Genomic DNA, 20,852 nt, shown 5'->3' on the forward strand with positions numbered 1-20,852 from the left:
TCGCTGTTGATCAAGTATGCATTGCATTCACTTGTGTGTGCGTGCCGAAGCCGCACATAATATGTGACTGGGCCAGCACTCGTTGGACTGGATGAAGATTTTTTGGGAGGGGCACTGAAAATTTTGAGTCTTCTGGAAGGGCCGTGGGCCAGAGTTTGACACCCATGATTTATTAGTATCAAAACCTCAGCTTTTTCTCATTACATTACAGTACGTCTTTTTTTTAAGTTAACTATGTTGCCTTTTTTGTCCCACTGTAGAATTGAATAATACTGAACTTGGTTCCAATACAACCTATTTAAAAAAAATCTGACACTGGCCCCCACATACGGTTGTTGACCTTTTAACATGCGGCTCTTGTTGAATCAGTTACGACACCCCTGCACCCCATATACTCCAAACATTTTTTGCTTAGAATAAAATGCTTGTTCCCCTAAATTATGCTAGTCACATTTAATAATCAAATACACGAAGAATTGTGTAGTAACATAATGAGGCGATGTATTACAATGCTTAGAGCATATGCAATGTGGCCCTCAGTGAAAATAAGTTTGTGTTCATTTTCATGTTATTATTTTTGTTTTGTTTTTCTATTCTTTTATTTATATTTTTATTTAAAAAACAAAACAACAACATTCAAATACTTCAGCACTTGCAGTCGCAAAAGCTCCGTGGGTAAATAGCTTGCCAGTGAAGGAAATGACATGGTGTTTTCTACGCATGCGCGTACTCTTAGAGTCTTCCGGTATCGATAGCATAATAGTGACCAGAGTAAACGAAAGTTAAAAAGTCTCGTTAGCTCTCGCCTCCAACGGTCTCCTCGGTAGCCTTGAATAATCGAACTGAAAACCCCCCGACGACTGCAATATTTGGACTTATATATGTGAAATGACACGGTCACAATGGTTCTACTTCTAATGTGTTTTCACTTCATCGCCCAAGGTAAGTGAGCAAAGTGCTGTAGTGTTTTACTTTTTGTTTTGACTCCAATATTTCTTCACAAATGACATAAAACAACCATAAATCTTACACATAGCTACACCTCACTAGTCAGTATAACGTAAATGAATTCAAAATACCTGCAATTTGCGATAGCTGTCATTGCTGAGGAAATTGTAATGAATGCTGTCTAGAATGCTCTCAAATATTAACACTGAATTAGTAATCTTACTCTTGGTTTTATTCCTATTCAATATCTAATACCTAATATCAATCTTGTCAAATAAGATAAAACCATGTGCTAATCACAAAAAATATTATTTTTTCAACACATAAACCTGAGACTTTGTAAGGCGTATTAGAAGAATTAGTACTAACCGAATATATTGAATAGAAACTGATTAAAAATAAATGTACAATTACATAGTGCTAAAATAGATACATTCATCCATCTTCTTCCGCTTATCCGAGGTCGGGTCGCGGTGGCAGCAGCCTAAGCAGGGAAGCCCAGACTTTCCTCTCCCCAGCCACTTCGTCCAGCTCCTCCCGGGGGATCCCAAGGCGTTCTCAGGCCAGCCAGGAGACATAGTCTACCCAACGTGTCCTGGGTCTTCCCCGTGGCCTCCTACCGGTCGGACATGCCCTAAACACCTCCGTTCGGGAGGCGTTCGGGTGGCATCCTGACCAGATGCCCGAACCACCTCATCTGGCTCCTCTCGATGTGGAGGAGCAGCGGCTTTACTTTGAGCTCCTCCCGGATGGCAGAGCTTCTCACCCTATCTCTAAGGGAGAGCCCCGCCACCCGGCGGAGGAAACTCATTTCGGCCGCTTGTACCCGTGATCTTGTCTTTTCGGTCATAACCCAAAGCTCATGACCATAGGTGAGGATGGGAACGTAGATCGACCGGTAAATTGAGAGCTTTGCCTTCCGGCTCAGCTCCTTCTTCACCACAATGGATCGATACAGCGTCCGCATTACTGAAGACGCCACACCGATCCACCTGTCGATCTCACGATCCACTCTTCCCCCACTCTTGAACAAGACTCAGAGGTACTTGAACTCCTCCACTTGGGGCAAAGTCTCCTCCCCAACCCGGAGATGGCACTCCACCCTTTTCCGGGCGAGAAATAAAATAAATGCAGTAAATTAATAATGTTGTTAATAATGTTTATTAACTAAACAGTATATTCAATTACATTGCAAATGGAAATAGAGCTACACCAATTTAGTCATATTTTTGTGCTTAAAGGTGCCATATGTAATAATTTCATGTCATTTCGATTCCCCGCCCTCCACCGTTTGACCAATTAGAAAGTCTGTGAGTGTGTCACATCCAGGTCACCAGTTACGCACCGCCATCTTCGTCGAGGTACTGCCACTGGTAAAGTAACTAAACATGTCAGACCTTAGTAAATATAAAAGGCGTCGTTACGATTCTCGACTTATTCATGACAAAGCCAGGAACAAAACGAGGATTTGTAACGAGGATGCCTTTGAAAGATGGAGACGATTGAAAGCGGACAGACGTTTTCATCAGACGCTAAATTTGCTAATTTCCTTCATGATAGGTAAGTAAGGCATTTATGTTTTCTTATTACTTGTAATAAATGGAAATGGACATTTGGTATGTAAACTATATTGTCCAATACAGTCTATGATATTGTCTAACAAAGCTAGTTTGTCCGTGTAACGAATGCTTAGCATGCTAGCCCGGTCAATGACAAATCTACATATAGGCTAACGGAGGAAATACATGCCCGTTAGCCTGTATGTCGATGTGTCATCCAACTGACAGGGCAACATATATTTTCGACAAATAAAACCTATGTGGATATGGGTAGCGTCAGTGCCTATTTCGTTCTCAATATGCTATTACGCTGAGGAAATGGGTTCTAACATTAGCACGGCTAATTGCGGTTTCTGGTACTGTATGTGCATCAAGCACATATGGAGTGGCATTTGCTTGGCACAATATAATGCATTAGTGGTTAGAGTGTCCGCCCTGAGATCGGTAGGTTGTGAGTTCAAACCGTGGCCAAGTCATACCAAAGACTATAACAACGGGCCCCATTTCCTCCCTGCTTGGCACTCAGCATCAAGGGTTGGAATTGGGGGTTAAATCACCAAAAATGATTCCCGGGCGCGGCCACCGCTGCTGCTCACTGCTCCCCTCACCTCCCAGGGGGTGATCAAGGGTGATGGGTCAAATGCAGAGAATAATTTCGCTACACCTAATGTGTGTGTGACAATCATTGGTACTTTAACTTAACATGTAATGATTTTCTACTTTGTTTATTGACATGGTAGTAGGCTACATGATTTATGCGTAATGTGGTTTTTGCGTAACGTGAGTTGACTCATAGAATTGCACCCTGCACTAAAAGATGGTAATTTGTGTACATGGAAGAATGCAGTGCGTCAGGTTGGATGCAACATGGAGTTATGCTAAATGAATGTGGCGGTAATTTTATTGTTGGCCTTGGCTTGCCATCAAAGTAGGCCTATGTGATATATAATATGTAATATATTATTATATATAATTATTTCGATGGTGGTCCGTGCGATCAAACTAGACATTTTATGCCAACAATCTGTCCCGACTCCCAACTAAATTGTTGCTGCGTAACATTACAAATACATTTGGTTAATTGACAATAGTAAAATGTGGCATAATTACTTAGTAAACCAGGGGTGTTAAATTCATTTTAGATCAGGGGCCAAATGGAGAAAAATCTACTCTCAAGTGGGAGTAGATAAATCACGGCACGATAACTTAAAAATAAAGACAACTTCAGATTGTTTTCTTTGTTTAAAATTAGAACAAGCACATTCTGAAAATGTACAAATCATAATTTTTTTTTTTTTTTTTTACACTTACATGTTGCGGTTAATAGTATTCTGCCTTTATTTGTCGTTATTTATACTTTCTGAATAAATTATGTGATAATGTTCCTCAGTCAACTCATTGGTGTTAATTTTCAATCTATCAAGATAAAAAAAAAAAATCAAAATCAAATTATAGGATGTTATTCATGTCGTTTGCTCATTTTCCTCAACTGATATACTAACATGTTTTTTGTTTTTTTTTACATATGTAGCATCATCTACATAGATACAAAGAATTGCTATTGCGACATCTAGTGGACACATTAAGAACAGCAGTTTCTTTCATTCAAAAATTTTGGCTCATTTTTATACTTAGCAAACTCATCCGTGGGCCAGATAAAACCTGTTCGCGGGCCTGTTCCGGCCCGCCGGCCTTATGATTGATACCCCAGTAGTAAACCATCTTGCAAGAAGCATAAACAAGAGAAACCTACAGCGTAGGACTCGTCGATTGCCATTTGAAGTTCCTTGGAGTAGGATTCAGATTCGGCTGCGTATCTGGCAACCTCAGTCATGGAGAGTGGGAGTGGACTACAGAATTATGAGATTGCAGTACCATTTCTGGCCTCATTACTACATATGGCTCCTTTTAAGAAACTTCTCTATGACTTAAGCTCTCTGCTTCTTCTTTGTTTGATATTGACATTACTGCCACAAGTGGTGAAAAAGTGTATTAAGTACCGCTACAGCCTATACAGACCACATCTGAGAAACTGATTTTTTGGCAGCCCTCTAGGGGGCGCTCACGGCTTAAGAAAGGCTCTATGGTTAAGAAACACTGTTCTAAAATATCAACAATTACTGTTTACAAACACAAAGACAAATAAAAACACAACACACGGCTGCTGCTATTGTTATGAAACCTTTATATATAGAAATGTATATCGATGGATGGATGGATGGATATCGCTGCTACTGCTGGGATGTTACTGACGTCACGTCCGGCTCGCCTCCCGCCCAATGAATACTGGTGGTGGTCAAGCTAGCTCTGTTTTCAATGGGTACTAAGCGCCATTTAGCCTTTCTCGAAGAAAAAATGCCATATACTTGTGTGGTTTTTGGCTGTACGAACCATTTAAATCGCGGAAAGGATAAACATTTCTTCAGAGTTTCTCAAGAGGTTTTTAAAAAGGGCGAAGAAGTGCAAGATTTGTGGAAAAACGACTACGAGAAAAGCAGCACACACTCCAGTCCAAGGGAGCAGAGTCAAAGAATGCACGCAGTTGCAGTAGAGGTGGGGGAAATATTCGATTTTCAGATGCATCACAATTCGGACATGGACGTTTAAAGAATCGATTAGTAAATGTCAATAATTATTGATTGTACATAAAGTAATGTAGACTAGGGATGTCCCGATCCAGGTTTTTGCACTTCCGATCCGATACCGATATTGTTTTTGCACTTCCGATCCGATACCGATACTGACCGATACCGATACTGACCGACACTGGCCTATCCGAGCATGTATTAAAGTTTAAAGTTATTTAGCCTACTTAGTTGTCAGAATCATGTTGAAAAGGGTTTTAGTACTCTTGATAACAACTAGCCAGCTGAATTAGGGGAGTTTGAATAATACACAATGGTTGGTAACAAGAAACTGACCTGTTTATTCAAGGATAAACACAAAATAGACACAATTATACATAACAAACAGAAATGGCATCATTGAACTAGGGCTGGGCGATATGGCCTTTTTTTAATATTGCAATATTTTAAGGCCATATTGCGATACACGATATACACTACCGTTCAAAAGTTTGGGGTCACATTGAAATGTCCTTATTTTTGAAGGAAAAGCACTATACTTTTCAATGAAGATAACTTTAAACTTGTCTTAACTTTAAAGAAATACACTCTATACATTGCAAATGTGGTAAATGACTATTCTAGCTGCAAATGTCTGGTTTTTGGTGCAATATCTACATAGGTGTATAGAGGCCCATTTCCAGAAACTATCACTCCAGTGTTCTAATGGTACAATGTGTTTGCTCATTGGCTCAGAACGCTAATTGATGATTAGAAAACCCTTGTGAAATCATGTTCACACATCTGAAAACAGTTTAGCTCGTTACAGAAGCTACAAAACTGACCTTCCTTTGAGCAGATTGAGTTTCTGGAGCATCACATTTGTGGGGTCAATTAAACGCTCAAAATGGCCAGAAAAAGATAACTTTCATCTGAAACTCGACAGTCTATTCTTGTTCTTAGAAATGAAGGCTATTCCACAAAATTGTTTGGGTGACCCCAAACTTTTGAACGGTAGTGTATATCTCGATATTTTGCCATAGCCTTGAATGAACACTTGATGCATATAATCACAGCAGTATGATGATTCTATGTGTTTTGATTGATTGATTGAGACTTTTATTAGTAGGTTGCACAGTGAAGTACATATTCCGTACAATTGACCACTAAATGGTAACACCCGAATAAGTTTTTCAACTTGTTTAAGTCGGGGTCCACTTAAATTGATTCATGATACAGATATATACTATCAGATATATACAGTACTATCATTATAATACAGTCATGACACAAGATAATCACATTGAATTATTTACATTATTTATAATCCGGGGTGTGGAGGGGGGCGCCGGATGTAAGTGTCAAAAAGACAGCCAAAAGAGTTTGATATGAGAATAAATCTAAAGTTAAAATCAATCAATCAATCAATGTTTATTTATATAGCCCTAAATCACAATATAGGGTAGATATGCACCCATTTGCAGGAAATGTAGTCTTGATTTTCAAAATTTTCTTTCAAGGCTTGCATGTCTACATTAAAACATTCTTCTTCATACTGGATTAATATATGCTGCTTTTAAACTTTCATGCAGAGAAGGAAATCACAACTAAAAAAAAATCACACATTTTTTCATACGGTGTTGATGTGGAAATTTTTGTCTCTGCATTTTAATGGTGTGGGCGTGTGGCACCGAATGGAGATAAGCGTCTCGACAGACGTTACAATATTTGAACAATGATGACGAAAACTGTTTTCTCTGTCGTGTCCGTGTGTCGAAAATTGTTATGCGCTTATTTTTTATTTGATTTTGTGCGTGGCATATAATTGCTATGCGCAGAGGACGCTTGAGCAGTGCGCAATTGCACAGGCGCGCACCTTAGAGGGAACGTTGCTCGCACGGCTGCGCTAGAATCACAGCTAACGTTAGCCATGCTGCTACCTCTCTGCTCGGGGAGGGCGTATACGTATGTGACGTATGACGTGACAGTATGTGACGTGTGTAAGGTGCGCTTGCTGTCTGTGAGAGGGAGACACAGAAAAGAGTGAGAAGAGCCAGTCGTGTAATGCCAGCAGCTAAAAGCAACTGCGTGAGAATCCACAGACCTGTGGATGTGTTAAGGTGTGCTGGAAAATGCGGAACGGAAATTAGGGAGCAGCAGAAAAGTGGAATGTATCATTTAAATCGGTGCATTGGAAAACACGGACCAGAGTTTTTTTTTTAAACTGGATCTGATCGGCATTTTCCCATTAAAGTTAAAGTTAAAGTACCAATGATTGTCACACGCCTTGCGATACGCATTTTTTGGCAAATATCGGCGATACGATCCAAATATCGGATCGGGACATCCCTAATGCAGACAGTTGTAAAATTTGGCTGACTGCAGCGAGCCACCTCACAGAGAGATCCGACCAGCTTCTTGTATTATAGGGCACTTATTGTTCCAGTTTTGCACACATTTTCATTAATTTAATAAATGTGGGAGTTAACTTAAAGGCCTACTGAAACCCACTACTACCGACCACGCAGTCTGATAGTTTATATATCAATGATGAAATCTTAACATTGCAACACATGCCAATACGGCCGGGTTAACTTATAAAGTGCAATTTTAAATTTGCCGCTAAACTTCCGGTTCGAAACGCCTCTGAGGATGACGTATGCGCGTGACGTAGCCCGGGGAACACGGGTATGGCTTCCACATTGAAGCCAATACGAAATAGCTGTTTTCATCTCATTCTGGGTGTATTCTGGACATCTGTGTTGGTGAATCTGTTGCAATTATGTTCATTGCATTATGGAGAAAGAAGCTGAGGAAGCAAAGAAGAAAGTTGTCGGTGCGAAGCGTCTATTTTGCGAGGGAAGTCAGCAGCAACACGTACACAGCCGGCGCTTCTTTGTTTACATTCCCGAAAGATGCAGTCAAGATGGAAGAACTCGGATAACAGAGACTCTAACCAGGAGGACTTTTGACTTCGATACACAGACGCCTGTAGAGAACTGGGACAACACAGACTCTTACCAGGATTACTTTGATTTGGATGACAAAGACGCAGACGTGCTACCGTGAGTATGCAGCTTTGGCTTCCAAATATTTGATCGCTTGACCGTATGTGCGCGTCACGTACGTAACTTTTTTTTAAATATATAAGCTTTATGAACCTTGGGTTAGGTGAACGGTCTTTTGGGCTGAGTGATTGTGTGTGTTGATCAGGTGTTTGAAATGTATTGACGTGTTCTATGGAGCTAGGAGCTAGCAGAGGAGCTAGGAGCTAGCATAACAAACACGTAGGTGTTTTTATGCAGGATTAATTTGTGGCATATTAAATATAAGCCTGGTTGTGTTGTGGCTAATAGAGTATATATATGTCTTGTGTTTATTTACTGTTTTAGTCATTCCCAGCTGAATACCAGGTACCGTGAGTAGCAGCTGCGCTTCCAAACATTTGATCGCTTGCCAGTACGTGCGCGTCACGTACGTTACTTTGTTTAGTGAAGTGAAGTGAAGTGAATTACATTTATATAGCGCTTTTTCTCAAGTGACTCAAAGCGCTTTACATAGTGAAACCCAATATCTAAGTTACATTCAAACCAGTGTGGGTGGCACTGGGAGCAGGTGGGTAAAGTGTCTTGACCAAGGACACAACGGCAGTGACTAGGATGGCGTAAGCGGGGATCGAACCTGCAACCCTCAAGTTGCTGGCACGGCCGCTCTACCAACCGAGCTATACCGTTTAAATATATAAGCTTTATTAACCTTGGGTTAGGTGAACGGTCTTTTGGGCTGAGTGATTGTGTGTGTTGTGCAGGTGTTTGAATTGGATTGGCGGCTTATATGGAGCTAGGAGCTAGGAGCTAGCATAGGAGCTAGCATAACAAACACTGAGGTGTTTTTATGCAGGATTAATTTGTGGCATATTAAATATAAGCCTGGTTGTGTTGTGGCTAATAGAGTATATATATGTCTTGTGTTTATTTACTGTTGTAGTCATTCCCAGCTGAATATCAGGTCACCCCCGGCTCTCACAGCATCTTCCCTATCTGAATAGCTTCAACTCCCCACTAGTCCTTCACTTGCACTTTACTCATCCACAAATCTTTCATCCTCGCTCAAATTAATGGGGAAATTGTCGCTTTCTCGGTCCGAATCTCTCTCACTTCATGCGGCCATCATTGTAAACAATAGGGAACTTTGCGTTTATGTTCAATTGACTACGTCACGCTACTTCCGGTAGGGGCAAGCCTTTTTTTTATCAGATACCAAAAGTTGCGATCTTTATCGTCGTTGTTCTATACTAAATCCTTTCAGCAAAATATGGCAATATCGCGAAATGATCAAGTATGACACATAGAATAGATCTGCCATCCCCGTTTAAATAAAAAAAAATCATTTCAGTAGGCCTTTAACTGTTTCTTATTCCAAATGAATTGTTTTTTTTTAAAGTTGCAAGTGATAAACGCTTATTTAGTGAAACAAAAAGAAATGTTAGACTGCATCAATATACATAAATTAAAGATGAATCATTGATTTTTAATCGAATCGTAGCCCCTGAATTGTAAGCGAATCGTGAGATGCGATCGAATCGTGACCTTTACTAAAGATTCCCACCTCTAGTTTGTAGTGATCAATTTGTTAAAGGTTTGTTTGATATACTTTAACAGTTATTTCCCATTTAAGTATTACTTTGATATTGTTTGTATTTCTTAAACACATGTATGCTATGAATGTTTGAAAAAGCACCAACTCACCGTCTCTAAATAAAAGAAAGCAAATGTGAGCAAAACCTAAAAGAGTTAGAGGGGAACTGCACTATTTTTTGGAATTTTGCCTGTCGTTCACAATCATTATGAAAGACATAACGACGGATGGATTATTTTTAATGCATTCTAAAAATAAACGTAATTAAAAGTCCGCAAAGGAGTAAAGGGCCTGAATACATATGAACATGTGATTTTTGAGGGTTTTAAAAAATAAAATACAATTAAATAACACATAAATACATTTCTGTTTTTTTTCTGTCAAGTTGTGGTGCTGAGTGTACATTAATGAGGGATAAAATGTACTTTTGAGATTTTAGCAAATGGCTGCAATGAAACAAAGAGTGAAAAGTTTAAAGGGGTCTGAATACTTTCCGTACCCACTGTAAATGTGTAAGTTGCTGTCTATCAGTATGTCTTACTTTGCTCATTGATTTGTCCCAGTACTGAGTGAGGCACCTCCAGATCTGCCACAGAATGTCCTGTTTGACAACTGGCAGTTGACATGGACCCCTGCCACAGAAGAGCACAATGTCACCTACACTGTTAGGTACCACAGGTGAGGGTCAGTGAGTGTGTGTGCATGCATGAGCTGGCTAGAGTGTTTGGAGTGGAAGAGCTCACTCCATTTGGGAGTGGGCTCAGAATGTAACCCCCTTCAAGAGCATATACATCTCCCATTTCTGGAAATATTTTTTTGTATCTTTTAATGGGACAACACCAGAGAAAAGACACTTGTACAGTTTTTGGTTTACAGCTTGCATAACAGTAAAAATTTGCAATCTTCTCAAAATAACTTAACATATAGCCATTAATTAACAAAGAACTGCTAAGTGATTTTTTAATTTATTTTTTAGCTTGTGCCACTGGAAAACATATCATTTTAATGGGAAAAAATCGATTAGAATTCGAATCGCGATTCTCACGTTGTGCAATTCAGAATCGATTCTCATTTTTAAAAAATCTATATATTTTTTAAAATGTATTTATTTAAATTTATTTTTATTTATTTTTTATTTTTTAAATTAATCAATCCAACAAAACAATACACAGCAATACCATAACAATGCAATCCAATTCCAAAACCAAACCCGACCCAGCAACACTCAGAACTGCGATAAACAGACCAATTGAGAGGAGACACAAACACGACACAGAACAAACCAAAAGTAGTGAAACAAAAATGAATATTATAAACAACAGTATCAATATTAGTTACAATTTCAACATAGCAGTGATTAAAAATCCCTCATTGACATTATCATTAGATATATATATATAAAAAAAAAAAGAACAATAGTGTCACAGTGGCTTACACTTGCATCGCATCTCATAAGCTTGACAACACACTGTGTCCAATATTTTCACAAAGATAAAATAAGTGATATTTTTGGTTCATTTAATAGTTAAAACAAATTTACATTATTGCAATCAGTTGATAAAACATTGTCCTTTACAATTATAAAAGCTTTTTACAAAAATCTACTACTCTGCTTGCATGTCAGCAGACTGTTGTAGATCCTGCTGAAATCCTATGTATTGAATGAATAGAGAATCGTTTTGAATCGGGAAAAAAATAATTTTTGAATCGAGAATCGTGTTGAATTGAAAAAAAAAAAATCGATTTTGAATCAAATCGTGACCCCAAGAATCGATATTGTATCGAATCGTGGGACACCCAAAGATTCACAGCCCTACTATATATATATACTGTATATATGTATATGTTTTGGCTGCATTTGCACAGGGTTTTTAAAAATACATAGCATTTTTTATCATCTTCTATTTTGTCCTTTGAATGTACAAGTAACTGTCTTGTTTTTGTGTGAGGTTTAACTGCTGTGGTTACGGTATTTTGAGTTTTTTCATGACCGGTTGTATTGGTTCTGTTATTCCCATGATGTACGGTAAGGTTATGAAGTCTGCGTTTTTTATTACAGATTTTGCTGTGGGTCTTTTCTTTGTTCCCTTTTCCTTGTTTTTTACTTGTTGTTCCCCTTTTTTAATGGCCTACATCGCTTTAATGCGTTTCTCCTCCTTTCATATGTGTTCTTCTTCCGTTATGACGTTGGCCTGTTCATCGAGTTTCCTTATGACTGATAGTTTGTGTGCTGTGGGATGTTTGGCGTGTCCAGAGTAGATATTTGTCGGCGTGTGTCTGTTTTCTGTTCACAGGGATGTTTTGGCTGCCATCATCTTTGTGGTGAATTTTCATGTCAAAAAATGTTGTGATCTGGTCTGTTTCCTCTTCATATGTGAATTTGATTTTGTCAATGCTATTGAGGTGGTCTGTAACACCCTTTGTGTGTCCCCTTCTTTATTTTTACCGGTATGTTGTCTATGTATCTTCTCCACAAGGTGGGTCTGCATTGTTTGTGTGATGTGTCCAAGTCCTCCATGAAGAAACTGCTCTTTATAGGTGATAAGGGGTCCCCCATTGCCAGTCCCTCCTTTTTGTTTGTATATAATTCCTTTGAATTTAAAGTAGAGTACAGTCTATGTGAAGGGTCACATTCACTGGGGTTTTGGTAAAAAGTGAAATGACATAATGTGAAATACATTTTGTCGGGTTCCAGTTTTATTGTGTGGAGGTACAGTTGAGATTTGTTTTGAATTTTTGCAGTGGTATTCTTTGAGGCCAAGGAGTGTTTTTATTATTTCATCGAGGTATTTTGATAAATTATATGTGATTAATCATATACTATCTACTACTGTTGGGCGACACGTATCAGTGGTCAGGTAACCCTTTTGAGGAAGATTGCAGAGGACAGTCAAAACATCCATCCAGCCATCCATTTACTACCGCTTGTCCTTTTCGGGGTCGCGGGGGTGCTGGAGCCTATCTCAGCTGCATTTGGGTGGTGGGCGGGGTACACCCTGGACAAGTCGCCAGCTCATCACAGGGCCAACACTGATAGACAGACAACATTCACACAAGTCAAAGTAAAAATATTCCATCTATTACACTAAAAGCTTGTCTGACTGGAAATAATTGAAAAGTGCATTGTGTGTGCTTGTATCAAAGAAGGTGGTTATTTTTGAAATACAGACTGACTCCCCTGTCATTTTCTTTTTATTTTGAATTCAGCTTGGATGCTGGTATTTGGAAAGATGTCCCAACCTGCAAGCGGATATCTTTCACCTCCTGTAATGTCACTTTCATGAAAGCAGAGGCAGACCATGGGTGTGTTATGATGGGTGTGCTGGCAGAGAGGCATGGACTGACTTCAGAACTAGCTAGAGCCTGTAGCAAACAAGGTAAGCATGTTGTAAGTAGAAGCAACCTGTTCTCATTTTCTCCATAAGGTACACATTTTTCTTTTACCTCAAAGTTATTCCAAAACTATAAAGTAAGTAAGTCTAATAATAACAACAGTAAATTTATTTTCTTTTTAAGATATATTAGCGATGTAGCATTGTTGCTTTCTATTGCTGGGTTGCACATGGCCTAACATCCGGTTGCTGTTGCCTGGATACATGCACATGGAGGTCAAAAGCAATGGAATACTAGAAAGAAGTCAATTGAAAGCAGAGTGAAAATTATGACATGCACTGTTCTCGGCTTTAAAGGGGAACTGCACATTTTTTTGAATGTTTTCTATTGCTCACAATCCTTATGAGAGACAAATAGACAAAGGTATTTTTTTTTTTGTCTAACATGTAAAAATGTTATCGTTTTAGCTGGCTACCAATGCAGCTAATAGGCGCAATCAATTCTATCTCTAAATCACTTTAAAAAGGCATTCAAAATCGCCAACAACACTTAATTTGCATTCTGTAACCTGTATAATAACCAAGCTGTAGTGGCATTGTTATTGTAAGCGGGAACACGGAGGAACTCTTTTTCCAGCCGAGTAACACATCGACATGCTTTGGTATTAGCCGTAAAAGCTAGCTACGGCAAGAGATAAGTTAGCTTCTGTGTCAGCACCCGAATCGCGTTTGAGCTTGTAATGTACAACACAAAGTGATAGGACATCAATCTGTACTGACTGAAAAACATGAATATTCATATTACAATATCTGTAAAGTATTAGCCCACATTTCATGTTTTGTTCGTACACTGCTAGCTCGCCAGCGTATGTCGTTGTAATAACACGCACGACATGCTGCGTGTATCATGATCAATATTAAAGTTGACTCACTCGATGGACAGTTGAGTGTTTGGTCCAGCTGGCCGGGGACGTTTTTTCCGTTATATTTTACATAAGTACTCCATTTATGTCGAAATAGCTTGGCTCCAAACTCCACATTTACACCGTCAAATTCATGCTGACCCCACTCTCTAAGCTTCTGTCTGTCTTACGTTTCACTCTTTCTTCGTGCTCGCTTCTATAAGCACTAGTTCATCCTCTGTATATTCAGCTTCAAAAAGATAAGGTTGTGAGTCCTCGTTTGAGGGGGTGTCATACATATATGCACTTTTCCTGCTAATGTTTCCTGTGTGGGCAAACGCAAAACTCTGTGAGCATTCAGTGGAGCACATGTGAGTAAAATCAGATGTGCACACTGTGGACATACCATCAGAACTCCTGTCCCAAACCTGATCTCATAACAATCTAAATATTATTGTTATTATTATTTTAAAATCAAAATAATGAGATTATTTTATTATATAGGTGATCTGGCCCACTTACAATAAAACAAAAAAATACAAAATCTTGTTTTTCATGAGCTATGTACTTGTGTTGTATGTGTTGGTGGGGGTCCTGCTTTGGAAATAATTTGTACCCCTTTCAGAGATCACATTTAGTTCCCCTTAAAACCCTCTCATGTTGCAGAATCAGATGTAAGCATGGGATAAAGGGAACATGCATGTAACTTTCTGTTTGTAAAATATATTTCTCTTTAGCAGTTTTGTAATCTAGTAACATTTCATGATTAATATCCATAAATTAACATTCTTAATACATGACAGTAGAATAAGTACAAATCTGATTAGGGAGTCATAGTGTAAAGACCTGAAGTTTACACTTTATGTGTGGTGTTTAGAGTTGTCTGACTTTTTGTTTGGCCATAAACGCATCATGTGGCATGAGTGTGTGTGTTGGTGCAGGTGAGAAAGAGCGTGCGGTTACTGTTGATATAACAGATGACAAAGAGTTGGTTTAAGCCTATTTTGTATGGCAGACAATGATCAGTTTTTCGAGAAAAACGTTTTTTACAAATGGTTTTGGTGTGGTTACGGCTGAATATAAACAGTTTTGCTCAATAAAGTGATCGATGGAATTCCTGTCCTCCTTAAAGCGCCTCGACAGACAACCGTGCGAACGATAACTGTTATCTCTTGTGGCCGCTTGTTGTCACCTGTCACTCACTAAGTTGCATTGCAAAACCATGCAGAATAAATTGTTGTGTTTACTTTGTTTACAGTTCAAAAAAGATTTCATTTTGTGCGCAGCATAGATTTGAGGTCCACAGAGGACGCATGAGCCGTGCGAAATTGAGCAGGTGCACACCTAAGAGGAAACATTGCAGCAATATAGTTTTCCGGGTGGAAATCGGGAGAAATTCAGGAGAATGTTGGCTCTGGGAGATTATTGGGAGGAGCACTAAAATTTGGGACTTTCCTGGGAAAATCGAGAGGGTTGGCAAGTATGGCCATGATTATAAAAACACTTGCTGTTGTTTCCGGAAGTAGGAACACACATTTGTTGCCGGAAGTCTGAAGTGCGCTGCTCTGGAAACGGAAATAAATGTGCTCAGGAAATCAGTTACGACAATGCTTAAAATAACCAAAATAAGATAAATATTGATCATATTACATATTGTTATGAACGCGTTTGTTAGTACATTATATATATACTTGCAGTGTGTATAAAAAGGTTGATGTAGGGTTTTGAAGTTGTTCTAGAGGGCTTTGAAAGTTACAACAGTGACTCCCATTAGCCACATCTTCCAAGCGTTTTTGATCAATTTTAAAATTCTAATAAAAAAAAGAAAGGTCATGTGTTTTTGTCTCTCATAACGATTGTGAAGGATAGGCAAAATTTCCCCCCCAAAAAAGAGCAGTTACCCTTTAACGTTATTTCAGAGTTCCTAAGAGTCCATCATAAAAGGAAAAAAGTTGTTAAAACAAACAAAAACCACAGAGAAAAGTTGATGTGTGTTTAAACTGGTCACTCTCGCTGAGTAAACATAGCGTTTGAGTGACCACTTTGTCAATGCCTGTAAGAACTTAATTTAGTATATTACCTTGAAGTCCCCTGTAACATTACAAATCTCATTGGACAATTTTGCCTGGTATTTCAGGTCGAAGCATAATAATGTTTGTAAATAAAAGAAAGAAGCACACAAGGATGCATCCGTTATTTGGAGGGCAAACTTTAGTATTACAAGCTGTCATATTATCATTAATGTAGCAATTAAGATGTTTAAGATTCTACAATCGTTGGCATCAGTTGTCACGCCAACAACAGCTCGCTAGCAGTAGCACAGTTTTTTTTCCAGTTTTTTTTTTTATAAAAGATTATATTACCTGACACGTTGAAGTCATTTGGAAACTGTTGGGGTCTTATTATTATTTTCTAAGAGCTTATTGTTTATATACCGTCGTTAGTATCTCCACTGTACTGTATATACCAATCAAAAATGTTGTTAAGTTATGTGCCTTTAAAAAGAATAAAACTGCAGGATCGGTATTGCATAACTTAAGCAGAATATTTATAGCACAGTTTGATGAATTAGATGTTTTTGTTCAGCAAAGTACATGCATACACATTTACTGCATCGTACGTAGTCCTTATAATCCCTCGTATTTATTTGGATTCTTGTAAAAATAAAATAGCCATTTATTTTTTGGTGTGTATTTATTGTTTGAATAAAAGGGACATTTTTTGAACAAAAGCATTTAATGGCCTGGGGCTATACTGATAAGTTGACTTTAAGATTTGTACTTGAGTGCCAATGATCCTACCCCCAGAGTTACCTGTCTTGTTATAATGTCTCAGTCAACAGATGATTAGTCTTTTGTTTTGTTTCTTTTCCTCCTACAGGTTTCTCATGTAGCCCCGAAGTTGTGTTGAGTGCACGCCCTGACTTCTTGACTGTTCATTTAAGTAGAAACAGTGGGTTTGCTCAGGAAGGTTACCATGTGAAACACAGGATTTACTTTGGAAAGAAGGGAGAACCCTTTGAGGTAAGACATCTCGTGCATTAGGTTGAATAATAATAGATAATAGGGACGCAATTCCATCACTAATAACAGAAGTTATCTTAAGGCACTCCTTGAGGAGCATTTCTTAAATAGCATACGTAATAGCAAAAACAGTGGTTATCTGCAAACAAATTACCATATTTTCCAGACCCTAGGGGTTTAAGGCGCACTGCCGATGAGCTGGTCTAATCAGGTCTATTTTCATACAAAAGCCACACCAAATTTTAAGGCGCATTAAAGGGATAATTTTATGAATTATTTGTTCTACACTTAAAACACTTCCTTGTGGTCTACATATCAGGGAATGGTGTTTTCTTTGGTCAAAATGTTGCATAGATTATGTTTTAAAGGGAAACTGCACCTTGTTTGTGAATGACTGAGCATTTCATGGAAGCTGCTTTTATACTCAATCATGGCACCCACCTGTTCCCAATTAGCCTGTTCACCTGTGGGTTGTTCCAAATAAGTGTTTGATGAGCATTCCTCAACTTTCTCAGTCTTTTATGCCACTTGTGCCAGCTTTTTGAAACATGTTGCAGGCATCAAATTCCAAATGAGCTAATATTTGCAAAAAATAACAAAGTTTTCCAATTCGAACGTTAAGTATCTTGTGTTTGCAGTCTATTCAATTGAATATAGATTGAAAAGGATTAGCAAATCATTGTATTCTGTTTAATTCACGATTTACACAATGTGCCAACTTTACTGGTTTTGGGGTTTGTATATGTACTACCACATAAAAAAAGTCTTATCATATGATCTGATTCTCTATTGTTTATACCGTAATTTTAACGTCTGGGTTGCAGCGAATGTAACTGCAACCTAACATTTTACGTCTCTTGAAAGAAATTCATGACGAGAGCCAACAGAGTATGGATGTCACCAACCATAGCAGTCTGCAACTAGCATGGAGGGAGAGCACAAAGAAAGCTAAACCAATTAACGCCAAAGAGGAATTGGTGACAAAAAGAGGGAAGACAAACTCGTGTGTTGTTTGGATCACAAAAGTCACACCGACTAAACTATTGATAACAGTATATGTATTCATTTGTGCTGTCAAATTCTTTATTTTTTTCAGATTAATCTCTCTTTTAAATTTTAATTAATAATGATTATTTTTGACTATATGTGTTTTATGAAAAACTTGAATATAAAATATTTGCAGAAGTGTTCTACTCTTGTGTTGTACTGTACATTGATAGCATACACTTGTGGAAAAATACAGATTGATAGATGTAAAAGTTTTAGTGACTCATGGGTGCTCCTTTATAGGCTCTTATCAAAAAGAAGGTTTTATATCTCCTTTCAAACATTGTGTTACAAACACAGTCATTCACTATTAATCATTAGTTGAGCCCTTGCGGATTTTGTACGTTTATCCCCTGACAAAGACATGAACAATCAATCATTTTTGTAGGTCTATTTTAACAGAGATAGAGAATCTCAACAAATATTTCCTGAAAAGAAAACTTTAAATAAAGATTAAAATGTATTTGTAATCATTGTTAAATACGAATTTCATCACCTACTAACCTACACACATTTCCCTCACTGGTTATGTGCCAATGGAGCATTGAAGTGCACATTTTAGTCATGTTCCTTCAGGAAGGAACATTTTTTAGAGGATGCCATTGTGGGTGCCATTATTTGTAAATGAAATAAATTACTAACAGCAAATAGTCGTCGCTCTTGTATATGATTAGTAACGCTATAATTTGGATGCAACAACTAAAAGCAACATGTCGATTTGTGTATCATAGATGCGGTGTCCAAGACAAATGCAGGATGGAAAAAAAAGTTATAATACAATTTTATATTATCTTTCAACAGACATATGATGCTGTGTCCTCGGTGTCTTTTCATGAAGTAAAGGAAGGAGAGCATTACTGTGCAAGTGTGCAGTACCTTTATTTCGATCATCTTGTCGGAGTGGCAAGCTGCACCCAGTGCCAAGTCATCCCTCAGTCAAGTAAGACTATATTTTTGGTGAATTACCCATGTCTAATAGTCTTTTATTCAATTTTTTTTAAAAATCTATTTGAGATGTCATTGTCTGGAGAGGTAACCCTTTAAAATAACATATATTTGTTCACTAGGCTTCAGTAATGTAGTTTTTTTTCATTCCTCCCCTCCAAATTTATATCATTTTTATTGTATATCATCTATATCACACAACCCTAATGACTGCTCTCTGCATCTGAAGTAAACACGCTACAGCAACACCTTAGTTACATAAATCACATTAGAGAAAAAAATTATAACTACCAATTGTAACTGCTTGAGTTTATATTCTAAAATCACAAGGGTTCAATTCACTGTGCTACGCCTATTGATAATATTAGTACTAATGATTTTGATAATAAGACTACAAGTGGTCTGCTAAAAACCGACATCAGTGATCATCTGCCAGTTTTCACAATCTATGACGGAAACTTCAAGAAGAGGTCGTGGAAGACAAAAAGACATTTCAAAGACTACGCACAGAACAAAGTATGAATGACTTTAAAAATGATATAAGAGAACAATGTTGGGACAAAGTGTACAGTGAAAAATATGTAGATGAAGCATATGACAATTTCTTTAATACTTTCCTGGTGCTGTATGATAAACATTCTCCATAAAAATAACTTATAAAAAAGCAAAAAATAACAATGAACCAAGGATGACAAAGGGATTATACAATGCTTGTAACAAAAAATGTTCATAATACAAAGCTCTATAGAGGCTGAAAATAGGTACAACAATTTTTAACTAACCACCAAACGTGTAAGAAAGAATATTACAGTCATGTTTTAGACAGAACCAAAACAACATGAAGGAAACATGGGGCATACTAGTGAGCAGTGTTGGGACTAACGCGTTACAAAGTAACGGTAACTAGTAATCTAACGCGTTATTTTTTATATTCAGTAACTCAGTTACCGTTACTACATGATGTGTTACTGCGTTGTTTTACGTTACTTTTTATGTAGTATAAAGTGTGTTTTATCGGAGCGCTGCAGTGTCATCGTTCTGATTCTTCTTGTGTCACAAGCTGAGGAAGAGAGACATGCGCTTTGTGTGTGTCTGGGTGTGGGGAGGGAGGAGGGGGGTGGGGGGGCATGACTGATCATGGCGGAGCCAGAAGTTGAGTTTGTTAACATGGAGGTATTTTCACTACTTTTCTTTTGTCGAGCACAAAGAAAATAACATTTTAGTTAAATGTAAATTGTGCTTTGGATCAAAGATCCCATTTACTGCCCCAAACAGCAATTAAAATCTGCTGAAACAAGCTACATAAGCAACATGCTTCGACGTAGCTAGTAAAGAGAGACAGAGACTCCAATGCCACTTCACCTCCACTACCACCACTTAAGGATTAACTCTGCCTCTGCTCATCATTCAGCACTGAAGGTACACACTCTGTCAATCAATGTTCCCTCTAATTTTTCATGTGTGTGAGCAAACGCAAAAACTCCCTGAGCATTCAGTGGAGCCCATGTGAGCAACATCAGACAGGTGTGCTGCTGGCTACACCAGCAGCACACCTGTCCCAAACCTGACTAAATAACAACTTTAATCTCCATCCATCCATCCATTTTCTACCGCTTGTCCCTTTCGGGGTCGCTGGAGCCTATCTCAGCTGCATTCGGGCGGAAGGTGGGGTACACCCTGGACAAGTCCCCACCTCATCGCAGGGCCAACACAGATAGACAGACAACATTTTCTTAATATTATAATGAAATGACAGCAGTCATTTCCATTTCTAACATAAGTGTTTAGGCCCACTTACAATGACAATAACAAAAAATATTGTTTTTCATGAACTGTGTACTTGTATTGTTTGTCTGGGTGGAGGTCCTGCTTTGGAAATAATTTGTACCCCTTT

At 38.3% G+C, this 20,852-nt stretch overlaps 1 protein-coding gene across 1 annotated transcript in view; it reads left to right on the forward strand.

The window, feature by feature from the left end:
* The first annotated feature begins 729 nt into the window (after positions 1-729).
* The window catches only part of ifngr2 (interferon gamma receptor 2), a 31,353-nt gene continuing 11,230 nt past the window's right edge, over positions 730-20,852 (forward strand). Inside the window, exons 1-5 of the mRNA XM_062068526.1 lie at positions 730-942; positions 10,273-10,387; positions 12,917-13,086; positions 16,824-16,966; positions 18,815-18,953. Coding sequence (XP_061924510.1) covers positions 903-942; positions 10,273-10,387; positions 12,917-13,086; positions 16,824-16,966; positions 18,815-18,953 — 607 coding nt within the window. The 5' untranslated portion in view covers positions 730-902. The remainder of the gene's footprint in view (positions 943-10,272; positions 10,388-12,916; positions 13,087-16,823; positions 16,967-18,814; positions 18,954-20,852) is intronic.

The sequence above is a fragment of the Entelurus aequoreus genome, linkage group LG13 (assembly GCF_033978785.1).
Source record: "Entelurus aequoreus isolate RoL-2023_Sb linkage group LG13, RoL_Eaeq_v1.1, whole genome shotgun sequence".
NCBI classification, from domain to species: Eukaryota; Metazoa; Chordata; class Actinopteri; order Syngnathiformes; family Syngnathidae; genus Entelurus; species Entelurus aequoreus.